The sequence below is a fragment of the Penicillium lagena genome (assembly GCF_028827675.1).
Source record: "Penicillium lagena strain IBT 129212 chromosome Unknown utg000006l_segment0_segment0, whole genome shotgun sequence".
NCBI lineage: Eukaryota > Fungi > Ascomycota > Eurotiomycetes > Eurotiales > Aspergillaceae > Penicillium > Penicillium lagena.
In genome coordinates, this window is record NW_026623227.1 from 2612944 (window position 1) to 2633089 (window position 20146).

The window sequence follows — 20146 nt, forward strand, 5'->3', positions numbered from 1 at the left end:
GATCTGATTACTATGCATCTGCCATACTTTACGGAGGAAAAAAGGCCCCTACGAAAGAACACTGATGACATGTAGAAAAGCAATGCGATTTGAATTCTGGTAGGTCTGGGAGAAAGAAAAACAAGCGAAATGAAACATGAAACGAAGGTGAGAGAGGATGATGACAACACGCAACCACTCCGCGCATACAGTTATTCCACACAAAACCAGAGAGACGGAAGCCATTCATTAAGATCAACATGTTGGGCGCCAGGAACTTCAAGCGATGCAGCAGACTTTAAAAACAGAAAACCTTTGTACAAAACAATCCACGTGAGTTGCACGGGAATGCGAAGTGCATCATGATTACACACGCAAGACGGTGTATGGATTTGAAGGCTTTGTGGGCCATGGCGTTGGGAGGGCACTTGAGTGAAATCCTTTCGGAAGGCCACTGCCGGTGTAATAAGACACGGTATCATTGAGTCCGGCGTCAAGGGGCTGCAGAAGACCCATTTTAGTACCGGACATAAAGCCGTTTGCATTCATGCCAACGGCGTCCCGCAGTTGCTTGAGGAAGCCTTGGCTCGCGCTCATGCGACCCAGAACAAGAGGGGCCACAATGACAACGAGGAACACGAAGAGCATCACGAAGTAGAGGATGGCAAAACGGATCACTCGTCTCTTGCGAAGCTTGGACTGCTTCAGGGAATAGATAGGGGGCCGAATTTGACGGCTAGGAACCGAGTTAGCAGGGCCCGATAAAGAAAAGGCGGGGGAGGGGCAGGCAAATTCTTACCTTGGACGCAGCCAGAACAGAAGGACGGAGTGGAACTTGTCGACATAAGGAATGCAGAGAGCCGGCAGCATGAAGAACAAGAGGACATGACCCAGGATGAAATCGAGAGAGAAGTAGCCCATCTCGGTGATCTTGCAAAGGAACTCACGGCCGGGCTGCGACAGAGAGTGCCAACCCATGTTGTACCATTTGCCAGTCCACCAAGCAATGTTTGCCTGGTCGTGCTTGAATTCTCGGGTTAAGGCGAGAGAAACGATCAGCTTGTAGATGAAACGCTGGATGGCAGCCGCAGCAATCATGCCGGACAGGCACCGTGCCCACGAGAAAGATTCGAGGACAAACATGACCTCGAAGACGACGAGCAGGAGGATCACAGCGATGGCGTGCGCGATGGCGGCAAGCACGGAGCCGAATTTCTTGCAGCACATGCTGAAGATAGGTCCCATGCAGCAAGCCAGGCCGAAGAACAGGCCGGCCGCACCAGCATTCACAGCAACGGGGGCAAGGGCAACGATTAAAATGCGAGCGATGGCGTCCGTAGCATATGCCGGGTCATCCGAGAACATGGTCCGGGAGTTGATGTACAAGTACGGAATCAAGGTCACCGCCACGAGAATAAGGGGCACGATGACTTCACTGAAGAAGATGTTCGTGATGTGAGCGCGGGGCACATCACCAGAGCCTTTCTCTGAGGGAACACCCAGTACTTTGCGCTTATAACCCGTAATCCGGGTACGAGACAAGCGGCAGAATCCAATCCAGGACGAGGCATGAGAACGAGAGTTGCCACGAGAGAGCCACCGAAGGTAATCCCGATAGTCAATGAAGAAGTCGTGCCAGGCAAACTGGTGGGGGTTGAAAAGGAAGGGTGAGATGCACAGGGCCAGCAGAGAAACCCAGAACCAAATCAGGGCAGGGGTCCACACGGTTGAGGTAGCGAACAGCAGCATCAGAAGAAGACGGGCACCGGCATAGATCGATGGACCAGCGAATCGGGAGTACAAAACGCCGAACGGAATACGGGCAGTCGCAAACCCACGACCAGTACCGATGTAGCGGGCTCCACCAAAGGAAAGGTTCTGGTGCACAGCATGAGCGTAAATCTGGCACACGAACACTTCGAACATGAAAGAGAAGGAACCAAAGTGCTTGGCCAAGCGAGTAGCCATGCGCCACACTCCCCTCTCAGTCAATTCCTGCACAGCCAGAGGCACGAACGAGATGAAGAACACGATGAAGATCGAAATAACACAACGATTAACCCAGTTGATGACCGGTACAAGATCAGCGCAAAGAGTCGGCACGAGAGGATCAGTGATCGGCTTGTCGGGGTTGAAGTTGCAAGTAATGGTTTCGTGCTTCAGAGCGCCCAAGTTGATGAGAACGATCATGAACATCTTCACGGAAAGCATGATGAACATGTTGTTGATGTGGAAGCCAGGGTGGGCATAGTAGAATGACAGGAAACGATCCAGGGGCAATTGGGTACCAAGGTAGTAATACTCTCGGGACAACATCTGTTCACCCATACCGGTACCGATCTTGGTTGTGAAGTTCAGGATAGATCCAAACCCAAGATCACGACCCTTACCGCACTGGAAGTACTCGCAGTGCTTGATGCGGCCTCCACGCAGGAGGGCGTTCATACCAGCGTAGATATCCTCGTTCAGGTGCAATCCCTTCTGGGCCTTGGAAACACCGCCTCGGGTGGTCATGAAAACACCGTTCAGGAAATCAGGATGTCCGTAGTGCAGTTTGCCGCCAATCTGAGCCAGGGTACGCGCGAACAGAGTACCGAACGTTTGTTCTTTTCCGGCCGCAACATCACCGAGAACGCCAACATTCTCAGAGAAAATGTACTCACGCGCACCGAGAATGGCCACCGGGTGGGAGTCAGGAGTGGGGATACCAGGTGTGTAAGGCGACACATTGTCTGTGGTCAACTCTTCAAACTCGGCCAAGACGCTGCGAATCTTCAAGCATTCTTCAAGGTAGTTGTCCTGGTTGGCGTCGATCAACTGGATGTATTCACCGCGGTAGAAGATGATTGCGTGATTCTGGTTGTCCGACTTGCCGTCTCCCAGAATAGGATTGCCGGAGAGCTGGATCCTAAACTTGGGTTTCCGCATACCGTTGTCGAGAAGTTCACAGTGACCATCAATAAGGGCCGAGTACAGGCGAGGCTCCTCTTCTTCGGTCATTGGGGGCTCCTCATCCAGGTAGGCAATCTGCAGATCCGGATACGCGCGCAGAAGGAACTCGGTGTTCTCATGCTCTTCCTTGTTGAACTTGGCGTAGCGCTGCATGGAAACGCAGATGCGGAATTTGCGACGGGCCATCCGCTCCAGCTCACGTTCGAGCTTCTCGGAGTTGCCACCAAACATCTGAACGACTTCCGGGTTCTCAACCCGGTAAAGCAACTTGATGGCACGGCTGTAGTTCATGAAGCCGGAGATAGTCCTGTACAGGGTCTGGGAGCGAAGCGAAGCCCAGATACGGGTACGCAGTGTGTACTCAGGTGCGGCAGACTTGAAGCCAATGCAGTAGAAGGGCAGATCGTCGATCTTGCTCTTGGCAGCATCCTTCTCGGTTTTCTCGTATTCACCATTGAATTGTGAAGTTTCGTCAGCTAGAATCTTGGTGTCCTTGACGAAACAATCCCACTCGTGAGGATGGAGCTGCTTCAGGTATTCTAGAAGAGTGACACGAGAATATGGCTCGTCCTCACGGATGATCTCGCGGAGAGACAGCAAGATCTTCTCGCTATAATGCGGAATGAGGACGCTGAAGGTGGGCATGTTATCAACCGGGAGAGGCTCGGGCATGGGAGTAGAAAGCGACTGAGCAAAGAACGAAATTCGGCGCTCGGCTTCACTGCCAGCAGGGAAAAATTCAGTCTTGAAGGACTGGTCTTCCTGGGAAACAAAGAATGTCGGCGCACGAAGAGTGCGCTTGCCTTCTTGCTCGGAGGGAACCTGGTGGTAAAGCAGCTTCTGGACATGATCAATCGCCAACAAGTGCTCGCGGTACATGGAGATGATGATTGCGTTCCAGACCTGCGAAATCAGGACCTTGGGCTTGTACTTGATTTCCATGTCGGTCGTCGCCAGCACCTTGGAGTAGATACGCTTGGGCAGACGAGAGAAGATGTTGCGCCACGGGGACCAGATCGAAACACCTAGGTAGAATGACCGGGCAACAGAGAAGATCGTGTTGCAGATAATGTACCAGAGATAGCTGTCGAGGAAGAAGAGAGTCAAGTCCATGAAGAACATGAGACCAAGCAGAATCTGCGGCTGCTTGTGGCAGAGCGCATTCTTGATGAACTGCACACCGGTACACGCGTGGATCTGCATGGGCGACAAAATGCGAATTGGGTCCTTGAATGACAGAGTCAAGAAGAAGTAGGACTCCGCCAGTTTGGCACCAAAAACACACACCCATAATCCGTACGACATCCACATGTCATTACCGTTCAGCCGGGGGAAACTGGCAGTGAACGTCTGACTGGCGACATACTGGCGGCCCTTCTTCTTCATGTAGCTTCCGAAAAGACCACCCAATGGCTGGATCGAGAAGAAAGCAAAGGTAAACAGTGCGAGAACAAAGTGAACAATGCCGACAGCCAGGCCGACCGGCTTGATGATCTTCGGGTTCTTCAACAATTTGAGAAAGCCGAAAATGAACACGCCGGGGACAAGGTTGGCAAGGAAGACAGCGAGCAAGAACATGAAACGCTTGCGCAGGTGCTGGGCACCCGCCCAGCGTCGCGGGACATAGAGCCACTCACAGATCGTGGCGAGAATCTGGATAAAGGAGACGAGGGCACCACCAAATCCGACAGCCGCCAGGAACTTGTACGACTCTGGCTGGTTGTTCATCTGCTGGGAATAGTTGCCGACATATAGAGTGGGGGAGTTGTAGGCCGTGAAGAACCAGAAAGCACCCAGGTGGATGACCCAGATACGATTGAAGTTGGTGATTAGGTGGAACCAGGAACGAGTCTCCTTGTAGGTCTTAAAGAAAGCCTTCTTCCAGACCACGTCCTTCAGCTTCAGCCATCGTTCGGCAGGGGGCACGTCGACGAGACGCGTCTTGTCTTCGAAGCTGATGCGCTCGATACCCTCAGGGTACCAGAAGAGCTGGTTCATGTCGTCGTAACCAATGACGTTGTTGTGATCCCGCTCACGACGCACGTACTTGCCATCCATGATCTCGTATCCCTGGTCACGGCAATACTGGTAGAGCGGGGTGATGATCTGGTTCAGGTAGGTGAACTCTTCGACCGGCTCCACCCGGTTCTGGCACTCGGGAGTCGAGTAGAAGTCGTCGGCGCACTTGAAGATGAAACAGAGGCATTCTGGCAGGAATCGCACCTGGTTGGCCTCGCCCCAAATCATGAGGTACAGAGCCAATTGGCGAGCGCGATCGTGCTGAGACATCCGGTTCATGCGCGACTTCCAGCGGTACTCGGCCGCCTCCAAACTGTTATCGCCCTCCAGGGCCTCCAGGGTTTCCTCTTCATTTTCCGGGTTCCGTTGAGCTGCCTTCTTGGCGGCCTTGCGCGCCTTCCTCGTTTTTCGATCAGCCTTACCGAGTTTCATGTTGGCAAACCCAACGGCATCGTCGAGATCCAGGTGTGCAGCGAAATACCACCGTCGGTAGTTGGCGTTCTCACCGCCGATGTAGTCGGCATGGAGGGAGAGCAAGGCCTGGTTCGGAGTCATGCGGGAGGCCCGCGAGTCGAGCAGGGTCATGAAATGGTCGTACATGTTGCGCATGCTGTCACGCTGGAAACCAAACTTGTTCACCAGGTCGAGAAAGATATCCTCGATCTCCTCCTTGGAAAGCGGGATCTGGGCGTCCGAGGTCCATGCTGGGTAAGGCTCACGCGAACGTTGACCAGCCGGAAGAGCATTGCCGTACTCCATTCCGTATATGGGAGTCGACGCGCCAGAGGACCGATTGGCACCGTAGGAGATCTGAGATGAAGGCGGGCGGTAGCCATAGCCACCGTACTGGCTGTCTGCGTAGCCGTAGCTGTTGTACCGTTCATCGCCACGGCCATAGTAGTCCATACCCGCGGCACGGGCCGTGTCCGATCTCATGGTGAAGTCGCTGAAGGTCTCCGAATCCTCCTCCGAGTCGTGTCCACGCCGAGCTTGGCCGTGAGCGGCTTGGTCGTATCCGGCTTGGTCGTAGTACTGATCACCGTAGTAGCCTTCCTGCTGATGACCTGCTCCTCCTTCATAGTATCCACCATCGGCATACCCTTGGTCGGCGTAGCCACTGCGCGCTGTCAGCATTTTGGGGCTCGCTCAGGTGTGGTCTGGTCCATACCCTGCGTCATAATAGCCATCGCCATAGTCGTTATGGTCATAATACGCCTGTCCATGTTCATCGCCGTAGTAGGCGTCACCCTGAGGATGGCCGTAGCCCTCCTCATAGTGGCCTCCTGCGTAGCCCGACATGGCGGAGGAATCGCAATCAAGTCGCTGGTAAGAGCTCTAGAAACAAGTCAATCCAGCTGTTCAGCCCCGCCGCCTGTCTCGCTCGCCAACAGCCAACGAATCTTACCTCAAGCGCGACCCATGCAAGAAACTATCGTCGTCCAGGCACGTCGGGAAATCAGATCATCGACACAGACGGAAGATTCTTCTCCAAACGAAACGAACGCGAATCGACGACAAAGATCCCAGGAGGAGTTGTTGGGGGGAAAGAGAGAGAGCGTGTACTGGAGTGGGAGGGTAACGAGTGGAAGAAGAACGAGGCAATCGCGACTTGTGCGACTTGCACCAGACAAACAAAATCCTCCAGCAACGAAACCACAAAAACGAGAGTAGTCTGAAAAAGAGAAGGATGGGAGGAAGGGGGAAAGTGAAATTGCGGTTATTTTGGGATCAGGACACGCTAATTTACGGTCAGGCCCATACCATACGCAATACCGAATGCCACACCACTTTCCCTCTCGGCCTCCTCCACGGCCTCAACCGCGGCCACGGCCAACTACACGGCTCGCTCTCTCTCGACCACTGGATTTCCTCTCCGTCCGACTGTCGCAGTCCAACTATCTGCGCTGTAGTACTCGTTACTTTGGTCTGTGTACCCATTGCTTGCTTCCCCTGAAACGAGCCCCACCGGTACCATACGCGGTGTTTTGGTGTTGTTATTCTTCGGAAACAAGTATGCAGGGATGGTTGCGCTGGTTATCGATTGTTTTTCATTCCTCGCCCAGTGGCAACCTCGACTGTCCAAGTCCCTGCGACCGTATGGATGTGACTACTGTGTGCCGGTGTCCACTGTCCCCTCTCAACAAAAAGCACTCTCGGGCGGTTCTTCCACCCTCGACCCATGGCTCTCCGCCCGGGACCACACAACGCCGGGGTTGTTCTTTTCTTATCCATGCGATCGACACCTTTCCTTGCTCTGTTCCTTCTGGATTCGCCACAAAGTAATACACTGCTGTTGCGCTAGTGCGCACACCACTAGTGGGCACTGCCCAGTGTCTTGCCCACTCACTGCCTCCCATTGGCCAGCTTACACTTTGGATCTGTCTTGTCGTGTGGCTGACTGGTGCGATCCCACAAATGTCTCTGGTACAGACGGTGTACTCGTTTGGTGTGTATCAACACGGGTAATAATCAACAAGCCTCGCCAGGAGATCTCCACCCGTTGGGTCCGGTCGTTGCCGGTGGATATCTGACGATGGTTTTTTTTTTTTCCTTGTGTTCGAGAAGCCTCTGACCAGCTGTGACTGTGGATCGTCTACGTACGCGCACTTCAGGCACAAACGAGCGTGCGTTTTCTCCGGCAGCCCGACGTGCAGGCGCAGGAACGATACATCGGATACAGGAACAGGGGGCGAGAGAGACAGTAACTAGTCGTCCTTTTCTCATCTCTAGGCAGGAAAAAGACGAGAGGCTGATGGGCCAAAAATAACCTGCTCGCAGGGTCTCGAGTCGCCTGGGCTAGCCCTAGTGTAGCAGATTTATTGGGCTAGCCCGCCACACTTTTCAATACCCGGTAACTCACCAACCCGATCTGCCATGGCGTCCGCAGACTGTGGCTGAACCGTTGGACTGGCTATTCCCGTTGATCTCCGCGTCGTTGGCGCGGCCGCGTCGGCCACCATGACCGCCATGGCAAGGATGCCGACGCCATGTCATCATCCACCAGCACACGAGGGCGACCAACCCTTGAATTTACACTGTACTGCATAAAACCTGATTCTCACCGTCAACGGATTATTTTAATCTCCACCGGTCTGATGATAACTAAGCCTCGGCGCACTCCTGTGCAGATCCGACTCCTTCAGGGGGATCAAGCTTGCCCGGCTCAAAATCAGGGGGATTGTGGGCCGTGGGGCAAGGGGTGGTGATATGTACTGTTGCAACTGGAGGACCACCTCACATTTTTTTGACTCGGATCCTGTACTGAGTGCTGGAGTAGCTTCTGCCAACACAGGGCAAGACACACATGTGACTTTCGACCGGCGGAAAATGACAACCCCGGTGTGAGACATCGCGGCCATCTCAGATAAGATCCGTCCGTATGTGCTATGTATATGTCAAACTACAATAATGTACATATCCGCCTTCCGGCCCTGACGGGTAGAAGATGCAGCGACCAAGCACCCCCCTATATGCAGCGGGAGGCAAGGGGACCGTCGATCCTGGCGGCATGGCGACGGAATGATCGACCCTCCACCATGGACACAACACAATCGAGGAAGCCGAGCCTCAATCCGAGAGTCGACGGGGGCTTTCGGAGTCTGATTCACGTTGCATTCTTCGGAGATGGCCATTCCGTTGAGATCCAATGCGATCATTGCGCGGCCGCGGTTAGGCTCTTCGCGAGATTGCGTGCCGGAGCTATGCCTCTCGTTCTCTGATGATGATACCTAATCTGGAGTGCGGATCTACGATCGACCCTCTTCTTGTTTTGTATCGCGTGTTTGTTCAACAGTGGCGGTATAAGAGTGAAGCATAGGAGTGAATTGAGGCTCGGTGTGTCAGGGCATCCATCCACTTTCCACCAATTGTATCGGGGCATCTGCGCGCTTAACCATGGGACTATGTACTCTCGTAGAATACACTGTCAGATACCAAGAAATCTCGACACTGCAACACCGTCACCTTAACCCCGAGCCAGATCACAGCCAAGCTTCTTCGTTCCGAATTTTCGTGCAGTGTTTCGTGGTGATCAGGTTCCAGAATGCTGACATTTACCACGCTGGTGAAAAGACGTCACTGGATGGCTTGCTGCGGTGTATGTCCAATGATGTGTGGAGGTTGTCGTTGTGTTCTACTTGTATTTTCATGGTGCAGGCTGGCTGTTGGAGCATGTGGTGGTCACTGCTAGTTGGATTCCTGATTAAGGCTGTATCGAGTATATATACTGTCCGTAGTTCCGTAGTAAATGCACCGCACAGACTGGAGTCTGGTGATGTTATTTTTGCATCTCATGAGTTTTATATATATTGGGAGCGTCTACACGGACTTGTCAGCCACATGAGTACAAGCAATCAATTATTTAATATTAAAAGGCTAGCCACGTAAACTACTTCAAATGGTCATTAATCTTAACAATTCTACATGAACAGCCCGGGTAGGTAGTGTTATGGTTTGGGCTTCGGGCAGCCCACACCTTTAGGCCCCTGCGTGAGGTCCAGCGTTCCTTTCTTTTGTGCCTGTGTTTCATCCTGATTGTATGAGAGATAAACTCGGGATGAATTATAGGGGAAGGGAGAGATTAAACATACTTATTTTAATTTTCTCTGTGTGGTTCTCTTCATAGATGAGAATACGTGGATCGATGTTTACAGGGGAAGATAACAAATATATATCAAACCACAACACGATTGGGATTATTTGTCATTACAATATTTACTGTGCGTTTTCGTTGTTTACTCCAGCAATATCTCATTTTCAAACAATTCATTATCTTCCTATGCTGGGTTGGTGGAACACATTTAAGAGCTTGTAAACGGTGGTTGCCCTGCCAACAGCCCGGCGTTGACAGTTCCCCCACGCCAACGATAGCGAAATGCCGTCCGGGACAGAAACTCTGCCATCCAAGCATAAGCTTACTTCATTTTTGCCCGTTCCAGCCGATAATTAACTACCAGGGCCAATCTGCGTTATCTTCCCCTCCGGGAACCGGGACAACAGCAGCCTGAAAGATGGCGAGACTCAACACAGCAAAAGCTCAAAAGAGCAATGACTCCAAAAGGAGATCAGCCCTGACGGAGCGGACATCTCTTGCGTCGGACGATAGCCTCACTTCCCAAAAGCGAATTGCCACCAAGCGAGCCGACGCCAAAGATAGCACCCCCCGTCGATCGCAAACCGTGTCGTCCAGAAGACAAAACACTAGTTCCAGCAGTGAATTCGATATTTTCACAGATAGTGACCGGGTTGGCGAGAGCGGACACAACGACAGTTCACCAACAAAGCGACCCAAGGCGCGAACCCTCAAGACTGCGCAGGTCAATTCGCTGCTGCTCCCTCTGTCACAGAGACCGCGCCAAAGGCAGTCGGACAAGGTGGAAACAGACGACTATGACAAGGAGAATGACCTCACAGAGGATGAACCCTCACCCGTTCCACGGCGACGAAATACAGCGCGGACACCAGCAAGGAGTATCCCGTCCCGTAGACAACAACACCAACCAGAAAGCGAAACAGAAGAAGAGGATGCTGCCGACACCAGCTCCAACTCGCTAGATGACTTCGTTGTCAGCGACAACGATGAAATCAGCTACCATGAGACATCCGACTCTGAGACAGACGAAGATGAGAGGACGCCATCGCCGCCACCATCACCAGCCCCCCAAAGTACACGGAGGAAGCTCATCCGAGGGAAAAGACCTGATCCAGACACCGAGCTACGCAAGGCTCTTAGCAAGCCTTCTTCGCTGCGCCTGGAACCCTCTACCCAAGAACCTACCAAAACACCCTCCGAACCTACCACCAAATCCAGGCGCCTGTTTCACAAGACCTCCGACATCTCCCCAGAGCTGAACCAGTTGAGCTTGCATGGGGACAATGACACTGTCTCTCAACTGGAATCCGAGATATGCGGGTATGAGAACTGTCAACACCCCTCCAGCCAATAGCTCAATGCTAACCCATATTAGATCAGGATCCGAACTTGAATCCTCATCGCAGTCCCAAACTGCCAAACCGCAGACACCACCAACCACTCCACCACGAGTCCGCCTGCGTTCGCCAACCAAAGACAGAACCCGCATCCCGCCAACTCCCCACCGCGAGAGCGTCGATGCCTTCTGGGACCAAGAGGAAACCAACGATTGGATCGACCAGCACTCTCCGCGCAAGGAGAAGTTCTCCGGATGCTCCGTCATCGAACTGCTGCAGGAGTTCGAAGAGTCCGACGGCGAAGATGAACAAGACAACTCCAAAAACTCGAGCATCATCAGCATCGAGCCAGTGACCGACATGTCGCCTATCAAGGCTACCAAGACGCCCAGCAAGACCGCATTGAAGAAAGCAGAAGCAGAGCGGAAACGAGAGCTGCGCGCACGCCGGATGTCATTTGATACGAAGAAAGGTAGGCTGGCGGAGGACTTCCTCTGCGTGCTGGACGATGCGGCTGCCGATGGCGGAGTCCGTCGACTGGCCGAGTCGACTGGCGGGGTGAAGATCGTCTGGAGCAAAACCCTCAAGACAACCGCTGGCCGCGCGCACTGGAGAGGCGAGCGTATGCGGCCCTCCTCGTCCTCGTCTTCAGAGTCCGATGGCCCACGATACAGACATCACGCCATGATCGAGCTGGCCGAGCGGATCATCGACAATGAGGACCGACTGCTCAACACTCTCGCGCACGAGTACTGCCATCTGGCCAACTACATGATCTCGAATGTGCACAAGAACCCGCACGGCCCGAGCTTCAAGCAATGGGGCCGCAAGTGCTCGGATGTCATGTCGGATCACCCTGTTTATGGGGGTAGGATCACCGTCACGACGAAGCACAACTACAAGATTGATTGGAAGTATGTCTGGGCTTGTGAGGGCTGTACAGTTACCTATGGTCGACACTCGAAGAGTATCGATACCACTCGCTCGCGCTGCGGTGCCTGTGCTGGTCACTTGGTGCAGATTAAGCCGAAGCCGAGGAATATGTCGCCGCGGAAGAATACTGGTTCTGCCTCTCCGCAGAAGAAGGCTATGGACGATGTGACTAGGGAGCTGGGACAGGTGACTTTGTAGTCGCCTAGGACAGAGTCTGTGGAATAATATCTGTACATAACGGGGAGATCTGACTGAGTCTGTGAAATATACTGTTGATTGATTTGATTCTGGTTATATTATTCGTTACCTAGTAGATCTATCTTCATGTATTTAGTTAAGCACGCTCCAATCCCTGTTTCCTATCCTTGTCTTCCCTTCCAGCCCATTCAATATCCCAAGAGAGTTCACTTCGGATCCAACCTAAACGAAAAGCCCCCAATCACAAACCTCCAGCTTCTGCACCAGAGTCTCAATCAAGTCCTCAGCAACAACCTCCTCCCTCGACAATCCCCTAGGATCACCACTCGTATCGAACTCCTCGTGTGGCACATTCAAGAAAACCACCAGGTCCGTAGCTTGCGGCTCCAGCCGCACAACTAGATAGTGGCACGTCAGCCTTGATGTCTGCGGCAGATTATTCGTCTCGCCGTTGAGAGACGCGCCGTCCACGGAGCTCGGGACGCGCCCGCCAGGTCGTTGGCGCGCGGGCGTGGTAAATGAGACTACGCCTTTGTAGGCGGGAAATGAAGAGGATGGAGAAGAAGAAGGCGACAGACGAGGGAGATGTGCCCGCTGCGGCGGGGTGACGACCTGCATCGTGTCGTCCTCTTCACATATGTCGTGGAGATGGTACAGCGCCGCGGCTTGGTCGATTGTTTCGGTAGATACCGTGTTGGAGGTGCTGGAGCCGCCGAGTGGTGGTTGCTGATGGTCTAGCATGGGGAGAAGGCTCAGGGCGTCGTCGCGCGGGACACGCTGGTTGATCTCGATGATTAGGGTGGAGAGTGTGGTTGGTGAGAGGAAAAGCTCTTGGTGATCTGGGACTTCGCGGAGGGTGCTGCGCGGTGTTAGTTTGGGAGTCATATTTGGAAGACCTGCGGAGAGGTATGAATGGCTGGATTGCCATGGTATACTGACCTGCCATCGATCCAGCCCTGCGGCACCACGCCGCGAATCGCCCCGCCGAAGAAGTCCTGGTCTGCGAACTGCGCCATAGTCGCGAACGATCGTATATCCCGGATGCTTAGTTTGCGTTCCAGACGGAGATTGGATTGTGGCTTTGAGCTCACGGTGACAGCTGTGAGGCCGGCGGAGCTCAGTTCCTCCGCGGTGAGAGATTGCCGCACAGTGAAGAAATGATCTGAGTGGACCCTGCGCCCTACGGTCTCGAATCGAGCTCGAGGACAGACCAGCAAAGGCCGATAGAAAGATACAATGCAAGCGAGAACAAAAAATGTAGGCGGGAGAAGCTGCTTAAATAAACGGGATGAATGTTGGACGATGGATCTGAGGCAGCAGTGGCGGGCGGGTCTCTTCCGCCAATGACGTGGGAGCAACTATAACTGCGTTTAACAGACAACTACAGGACGGTATAGATATATTGTTGAAGGACCTTGAAAAGGTATTTGTTAAAGCTTCCTACTAGTCAAACAGCTCCTCAATATACCCATCCAACTCCACCAGACGAAAGCGACTTCCCCATTTCGCCCGGAACTCCTTCCTTCGATACGCATTGCTCGTGACCTGCGAGAAGCTAACCAGCTCCACGACCCAGCCGCGCTGCAGCGCGCGCTCCACCATACGCATAAAGCCACCGGAAAACTCAGCCTCCGCCGCATCGCCCGATGCCAGCACGATCGTCGCCGGCTCGTCCGTGTCCAGCAGGCTCTCCAGGATCTTCAGGTGTAGAATTTCGTCCACGCCTTGCTCGACCCATCGCTCTCCAGCGGTAGTGGCCATTTCAGGTCCACTGGAGACTACCTTGCGGGGCTTGGACGGGCGGGTGCTTGGTTGCTTGGCCTTGTGGACACGATTGAGAATGTTGGCTTCGTAGCCGAGGGTTGCGGCCTCGTTGATGGAAGGCAGTCGATCAGACCCGACGAGCACTCGTTTGGATACGGGACGGCCCCGTTCCAGGATTAAAGAGAGGTTGGCGAAGGACATGTGCACGCGCCGGATGCGAGTGGCGATGGGGATATTCCGCGATGCTTTTACCGAATCGTGGAATCCTACCATAATCTTGAAGGGTGTGTTAGCGGGAAACGCAGGCGGGAAGCTCGAAACGTACGTTGGACATGTCGACGAAGACATGGATCGGGCGTGACTCGGCACTTTTCTTGCTGGGGCTTGCAGACCGTCCGACCTGGGACACCAATTTGGCATAATCGGGGAATCCCTTGAGCAGCTTCGTCATCAGCCCGATCCTCCGTTCCGTCATCGATTTGTACGCAACGGGTCGAACTCGGATTGTTCCGGAGGAGTCAAAGTTCAAGGATGAGTCTGGGTCATCGTATGAAGAGGGTGGTGTATCGGAGGCCGTATGCTTTGCGTCCGGTGTGCCCACCTGGGCCGGGACAAACGCTAGCACTCCATGTTTCTTGGTGAGAGGGCGGTCGAAAACGACAGTGCTAGAGTCCGAATCTACTTCGGCACTGCTTTCTGAGGATATAATTTCATTGCAGTTTGTGGTGTTGGTCCCTTTCCTACCGGCTCGCGTCTTCGACGTGACTTTTGAGGTGTCGTCGGAGGAGCCAGCTAGAGGGATCGCTTTCGGAGGAGTTCGCGGAGGGTGTGATGACACGGAGGCATCCTGTTTGATGGGTTTGCTGTCGGAAGCCCGCTTTAGAATAGTGATCGCTTCAGGCCGGGTGGCTGAATGTGACGAGGAACCAGAGACTGTGTCCTTGGAGACTCGAGGCTTTGCCGTTTTTGAGACGGGACGAGACGCGGATGATGGCTTCGCGTGGGAGTCATCGCCGGAGGCATGGTTGCTGGAAGGCCGTTGAAGGATGGTGACCGCAGGAGCAGGTCCCTGCTCATCTAGACAAGGTTGGGTGGTGGCATCGGTCTGATTCAAAAACTCCCAGACGGTATCCAAGTCACCGAGTTTTGGGTAGCTCCGCTGAGGCTTGACGGCCGTGGGGGGACCAACATCATGGCCAGGCTGGCTCTCAGGGAATGACGAGAACCCCGGGGAATCGGAATGCCGAGGCGGAGCCGAGCAGCCAGTGAAGGCGGGTGAGTTGAGCAAGTCCAGCACCGCCGAGAAGTCCCAGTTGGAGGTTGTTTCGGCGGGGCCAGGTGGCGGCATTGACGGTGATGGGAGGCGATTAGGTGGGAAAACCCGTCATAGAGACGGTCAGACAGTGAGCAGGGCGAGATGGAGCCGCATGGTGGTGATGTGTGTCCAGACAGGAGTGACTCCTCGGTGGCGCGAACGGGTTGGACCGGGTCATGTGACTGGGGTCAACAGTTGCGCATCACGTCAGGCTACTAGAGATAAGATACCATCTACTACTATCCAAAAGGACATGGCAGCTTGCACCATCCTGGCTGCATCGGCTCCTACATCCCTGATGGGGGTTTCCCGATCGAAAAGCCAAGGATGGCGGTGCTAAAGTCTAGAGCAGCAAGTAGGCATTCACTCGGTCATCCTGTTTTCAGCGTGGCAATGGCCTTCTTTTGCATGCAGCATCGGGTCATCGCCATCATATCCACCCAAGCATCTGGACCAGGGATCCGGATGATCCTCCACGATTCCCCGATCCAGGTCACACCATGTACGTCATGGTGCCGCCACAGCTCATGATTGGTGTGGCTACAACCAAGGTTAACCAGAATGTTGGAGTATACAGCTAAACTTGTTCATCACGTCATGTCTGGAAACGGCCTATATAAAGGTGTTGTGTGCTACCCATCGCTCTTCACTTCTACATCCACCATCCTCATCTATCATCTCATTCTCCAAGAACCACTTCCAACTTCAACCAACTTTTTCCACTACCAATCATCATCATGTCTGACGCCGGTCGCAAGGACTTCAGCACTAGTATGTCATCTATCTGTGGTATCTTCTGGAGTACTCAGGACTAACCGCCCAACCCACAGAGGCCAAGGAGGAGATCACTCCCGACTCCACCAAGTCCACTCAGGACAAGGTCAAGGAGACTTTCACCGACACCACCGACCGCCTCACCCGCGGTGCCCAGACCGACAAGAGCAAGGGTGGTGCCCAGGAGACCTTCGACAAGACCCAGCGCGCCAGCGACAACGAGGCCCACGGCGGTGCCACCGGTTCCATGTACGTTGATAAATCTGACTGAGTACGTTGTAGCTGTGACTGACTTCTCTCTCCAGTGGTGACAAGGTCAAGAATGCCCTCGGCATGGAGAAATAAGCTCCCCAATTCTTCTCTTTCTTTCGGACTGTCATGATTCGCGAAGGAGTGTACGATACCACGCCTCTTTTTTTCCTGTGATTAGGTACCAATAGTATTGTGAATGAAACACTCAAACAACTTGGAACTTGCTTTTCGTAAATTCTATATTGTATATCTTTCGTAGTAACATGATCTTTCCTTCATCACCGCTCAACAAGACTGCCAAACATCGAATCGCGCTGCCGCATCAACTGGCCCAGCTCGCGCTCCAGCTGCTTATACCGCGCCCGCGCCCCGGGCACATCCTTGGGCAAGTCATGGAACGCGCGCACGCGGCCCTCCAACGCCTTGACCATCTCGCGGAGACGAATGACACCGTCCTCGTCGACCATCACTTCATCAATCGTCGGGCCCTGCGGCTGGTTTCGCTCCAGCGACGCTATGCGGTCCTGGTACTCGCCGACCTTGGCCGTCAGCATTTTCGTGCCTCGTGCCCAGTCCGTAGTCATTCCCTGGATATTTGATGGGGCTTCGTATGCTGAGTCGGTGCGCAGCTCGTCCAGTTCCTGGCGGAGACGCGCGAGTTCTCGCTCGAGGTATTTGTGTAGTGTTTCGACCTTGGCGAGCTGGGTTTGGGTTTCGAATTCCTCGACTGTGAGCTCGGCGATTGACTGGCCCACGTCCCCTACTGCTGGATCCAATGTATTCCCCAGGATGATAGCTGAGTCGGCGAGATCGTCTAGATCGCGTTGGCCCTTGTCGTCGAGACACAGTTCCACCTCGTCGAGGAGGGCATTCTTTTGCTGCTCGTGCAGGTCATTCTTGTCTGCCCCTTCCTGGCGTCTGAATGCGTCCACGACTTCTTCGCGCGCCCGGTGCTGGAGAGTGGCTTCCTCGTCGGCCGCGTCATTGGCGGCGGCCAGGGTTAACAGGACGCGGAGGGTGTCTGCGTTGCGCTCGAATTGGGGGACCAGCTTGGGCGCATAGTGGCGGCCCAGCCAAGAATTCACATAGGCCCAGTCCTTGGCTTGGATAGCAGCCTGACGTGCTTTGGCGGGCGAGACGAGCGGGCTGTCCATGGGGATGTTGTTTTGTTGAAGATAAGATAGAAGATAATAATGCCAACTTTCTCCGACCAAGCGTGGATCAACTGTCCTTTCTTTCTCTCTCCACCTCCCCCGTCGACAAGCAATGACCAGCTATTTCCCTCCATCCACAGCAACCAATGGCACCGGAACGTCTCTCCCGACGTCGGAGGTGTCGTCGCCATTGTCGCCTCCCTCACAACGATCAACGGCGCTGTCCAACCGGTTGACGAGCGTACTGTCGGCCTCGTACGCGGACTCCGATATCCGCGACGCCCTCGAGACCTTGAGTCTACGGGGCATCCATAACACCGCGGAGACCAGACGCCAGCTGCGGCTAGATGTGCAAAAGGAGGTGGTCGATTGCAATGCAGAGATCGTTCGCGACTTTGGCAAGGTGGCGGAGGTAAGAGAGACAAGCCCACGATCCGTTGCACTGACTGACAGCTTCCCAACAGCAATTGAGTCGGATCGGAGCGGTGATTTCCACGCTGAACCAAACATGCGATGAGATGCGCAGACATATCGGCCGGGCCAAGCAGGATACCACCCCCGTGCTCGAAGAAGCCTCCGTCCTGATGACGCAAAAGAGAGACACCGAAACAAAACAGCGGCTGCTCGACGCCTTTGCGAAACACTTCATCGTCCCAGAAGAAGATCTGTTTGTCTTGAATTCTGCCGAGGAGCCAGTCGATGACCGATTTTTCGATGTGCTTTCCCGCGTCAAGCAGGTGCATCACGACTGCGAGCACCTCCTCGGCGGCGAGAACCAGCGATTGGGCCTGGAGCTGATGGAGCTGAGCACGCGACATCTCAACGGGGCCTACCAGAAGCTGTATAAGTGGATCCAGAAGGAGTTCCGGTCGCTGAATCTGGAAGATCCCCGGATTAGCAGCTCCATCCGCCGTGCGCTACGGGTGCTGGCTGAGCGGCCAACTTTGTTCCATAGCTGTCTGGATTTCTTTGCCGAGGCCCGCGACTATGTCTTGTCCGATGCATTCCACTACGCCCTGACGGATGCCATGTCGGGAGCTAATGGGGCGGGCTCTGGTGATCGCAGCGTCAAGCCAATCGAGTTCTCCGCGCACGATCCACTGCGATATATTGGAGATATGCTGGCATGGGTGCACTCCACCACCGTATCGGAGCGCGAAGCCCTGGAGGCATTGTTCGTCGCGGATGGTGAAGAGCTTGCGCGCGGCATCCAAGCCGGCTTGAGCAGCGAGCCCTGGTCTCGGATTGATGAAGGGGAAGAAGCGGTGTTCGATGGCCACAAAGCTCTCAGCGATCTGGTCAACCGTGACCTCACGGGCGTCTCGCGGTCCCTGCGACAGAGAATTGAGCTGGTGATTCAGGGCCACGATGATCCCGTAACCTGCTACAAGGTGATGAACCTCCTATCATTCTACCGCACGACCTTTGCGAAATTGGTCGGCTCGCAATCAAACCTGGTTGATCTGATTCAGAGCCTGGAGAAGTTCACTCTCAACCACTTCGAGAGTCTTATGAAGGACCAGGTCAACACCCTGTCCAACGGCGCCATCGCAGTAACCCCGCCAGCCGACCTCTCCGTGCCGCAATTCCTGCTAGATGCCCTCGAGGTCCTGACCTCCCTCATGAAAACATATGAAGCATCCGTCGGACCCGACGACCCAGCCGCAGACGACTCAACCAGCGAGAACCAATTCACGCCCGTTCTCCGCGCCGCATTCGACCCTTTTCTAACCCTGGCGCGGTCCTCGTCCGACGAGCTCCCCAACACCACCGCGCAGGCCATCTTTCGCACCAATCTCCTTCTCGCCGCGCGCGCCACCATCTCATCCTTCCCTTTCGCCAGCGCCACGCACCTGGCCCCTATCTCCAATGCCCTTTCCACTCTCCGCACAGATTTGCTGGATATCCAACACCAATTCCTCCTCAACGCATCGGGTCTGCACGCCCTTCTTCTTGCATTGGAGCCTTTCTCCCAAAAGAAACAGGACGCCCATCCAGACACAGATAAAGAGCCAGATCAATCCCCAGAGACACAGGAGAAGGCCACGACAAAACCACAACTCACCGATCTTACGTCTCTCCTAGCCTTCCAACCAGAAGCTCTAGTCGCCTCCAGCCAACAACTTGACGATTTCCTGCCTTCAGCCCTCATGGACGCAACAGACCACCTTAAGCGCGTACAGAGCGCTTCCCTCGTGCAGAGCGTCACGGAAGATGCCGTTGAAGCGTTCTGTCGTGACTTTGAGTTTGTTGAAGGCATGATCATCGCCGCCGATGAGGCGAGAGGGACCCTCGACGTGGGTATTCCTGGCACTGGTGCAAGCGTGCTGAGCGGTAGATCGGGTAGCAAGGTCGGTGTGAGTGAGAAGGGGGAGCTAGAGGAAGACAAGGACGAAGAAGACCGGTGGAGTCTCCGCTCGTTGTTCCCACGAACGACGGGCGAGATTCGGGTATTGTTGAGTTGAGTGCATAACTTCTGTGGAGTATATAGATTATGAATAGGTTTATAGTATATATGCATGCATTGACTTGGGAACTATTTAGCTAATCTGAAGCCAACAATCTCTCCAACACTTCTTGACCCGTTTCATCCAAGTCCGGATACTTTCTCAGCTGGCGCAAATCCGTCCAGAAATCCTTCGCATCACCATGTCCATCGCTATGTGCATCGAATCGCTCTCGTAGTAGCTTTTTCCACTCGACATCCTCCTCGGTCCACCCCTATGATGCTGAAACATTTTCGTACCATAAAGGGTAATAAGCCGCAAATTCCTAATCAAGGATTCAGGCAGACTGTCCATCTGAGACTATGATATTCCCTAGATTGAGATTACAATGAGTAAGGACGTAGGGGTTGCATTTAGGCAGGCGTTTCTTC

The 20146-nt window shown here is 54.1% G+C and overlaps 9 protein-coding genes across 9 annotated transcripts; 3 read left to right on the forward strand and 6 right to left on the reverse strand.

The window, feature by feature from the left end:
* Nucleotides 1–345: 345 nt before the first annotated feature.
* Nucleotides 346–576, reverse strand: N7510_009199 (1-3-beta-glucan synthase component FKS1; the record flags this gene model as incomplete). Its single annotated transcript, XM_056981124.1, has 1 exon — nt 346–576. One exon carries the CDS (start codon nt 574–576, stop codon nt 346–348), a length of 231 nt encoding a protein of 76 aa, XP_056831333.1.
* Nucleotides 577–774: 198 nt separating this feature from the next.
* Nucleotides 775–6084, reverse strand: N7510_009200 (1,3-beta-glucan synthase; the record flags this gene model as incomplete). Its single annotated transcript, XM_056981125.1, has 1 exon — nt 775–6084. One exon carries the CDS (start codon nt 6082–6084, stop codon nt 775–777), a length of 5310 nt encoding a protein of 1769 aa, XP_056831334.1.
* A 12-nt stretch (nt 6085–6096) lies between these two features.
* N7510_009201 (1-3-beta-glucan synthase component GLS2) lies at nt 6097–7307 on the reverse strand (the record flags this gene model as incomplete). Its single annotated transcript, XM_056981126.1, has 2 exons — nt 6097–6273; nt 7227–7307. The coding sequence occupies 2 exons, from the start codon at nt 7305–7307 to the stop codon at nt 6097–6099; spliced, it is 258 nt and encodes an 85-aa protein (XP_056831335.1).
* Nucleotides 7308–9959: 2652 nt separating this feature from the next.
* On the forward strand, nt 9960–12009 carry N7510_009202 (SprT family zinc-dependent metalloprotease; the record flags this gene model as incomplete). The annotated part of the gene is made up of 2 exons (XM_056981127.1): nt 9960–10832; nt 10948–12009. The coding sequence occupies 2 exons, from the start codon at nt 9960–9962 to the stop codon at nt 12007–12009; spliced, it is 1935 nt and encodes a 644-aa protein (XP_056831336.1).
* Nucleotides 12010–12231: 222 nt separating this feature from the next.
* Nucleotides 12232–13025, reverse strand: mog1 (Ran GTPase-binding protein MOG1; the record flags this gene model as incomplete). Its single annotated transcript, XM_056981128.1, has 2 exons — nt 12232–12868; nt 12949–13025. 2 exons carry the CDS (start codon nt 13023–13025, stop codon nt 12232–12234), a joined length of 714 nt encoding a protein of 237 aa, XP_056831337.1.
* A 427-nt stretch (nt 13026–13452) lies between these two features.
* On the reverse strand, nt 13453–15121 carry N7510_009204 (NYN domain-containing protein; the record flags this gene model as incomplete). The annotated part of the gene is made up of 2 exons (XM_056981129.1): nt 13453–14049; nt 14099–15121. 2 exons carry the CDS (start codon nt 15119–15121, stop codon nt 13453–13455), a joined length of 1620 nt encoding a protein of 539 aa, XP_056831338.1.
* A 704-nt stretch (nt 15122–15825) lies between these two features.
* N7510_009205 (heat shock 9/12 family protein) lies at nt 15826–16207 on the forward strand (the record flags this gene model as incomplete). The annotated part of the gene is made up of 3 exons (XM_056981130.1): nt 15826–15859; nt 15919–16111; nt 16168–16207. 3 exons carry the CDS (start codon nt 15826–15828, stop codon nt 16205–16207), a joined length of 267 nt encoding a protein of 88 aa, XP_056831339.1.
* A 185-nt stretch (nt 16208–16392) lies between these two features.
* Nucleotides 16393–17268, reverse strand: N7510_009206 (uncharacterized protein; the record flags this gene model as incomplete). Its single annotated transcript, XM_056981131.1, has 1 exon — nt 16393–17268. One exon carries the CDS (start codon nt 17266–17268, stop codon nt 16393–16395), a length of 876 nt encoding a protein of 291 aa, XP_056831340.1.
* A 112-nt stretch (nt 17269–17380) lies between these two features.
* cog6 (Golgi transport complex subunit COG6) lies at nt 17381–19733 on the forward strand (the record flags this gene model as incomplete). Its single annotated transcript, XM_056981132.1, has 2 exons — nt 17381–17680; nt 17733–19733. 2 exons carry the CDS (start codon nt 17381–17383, stop codon nt 19731–19733), a joined length of 2301 nt encoding a protein of 766 aa, XP_056831341.1.
* Between the last annotated feature and the right edge of the window lie 413 nt (nt 19734–20146).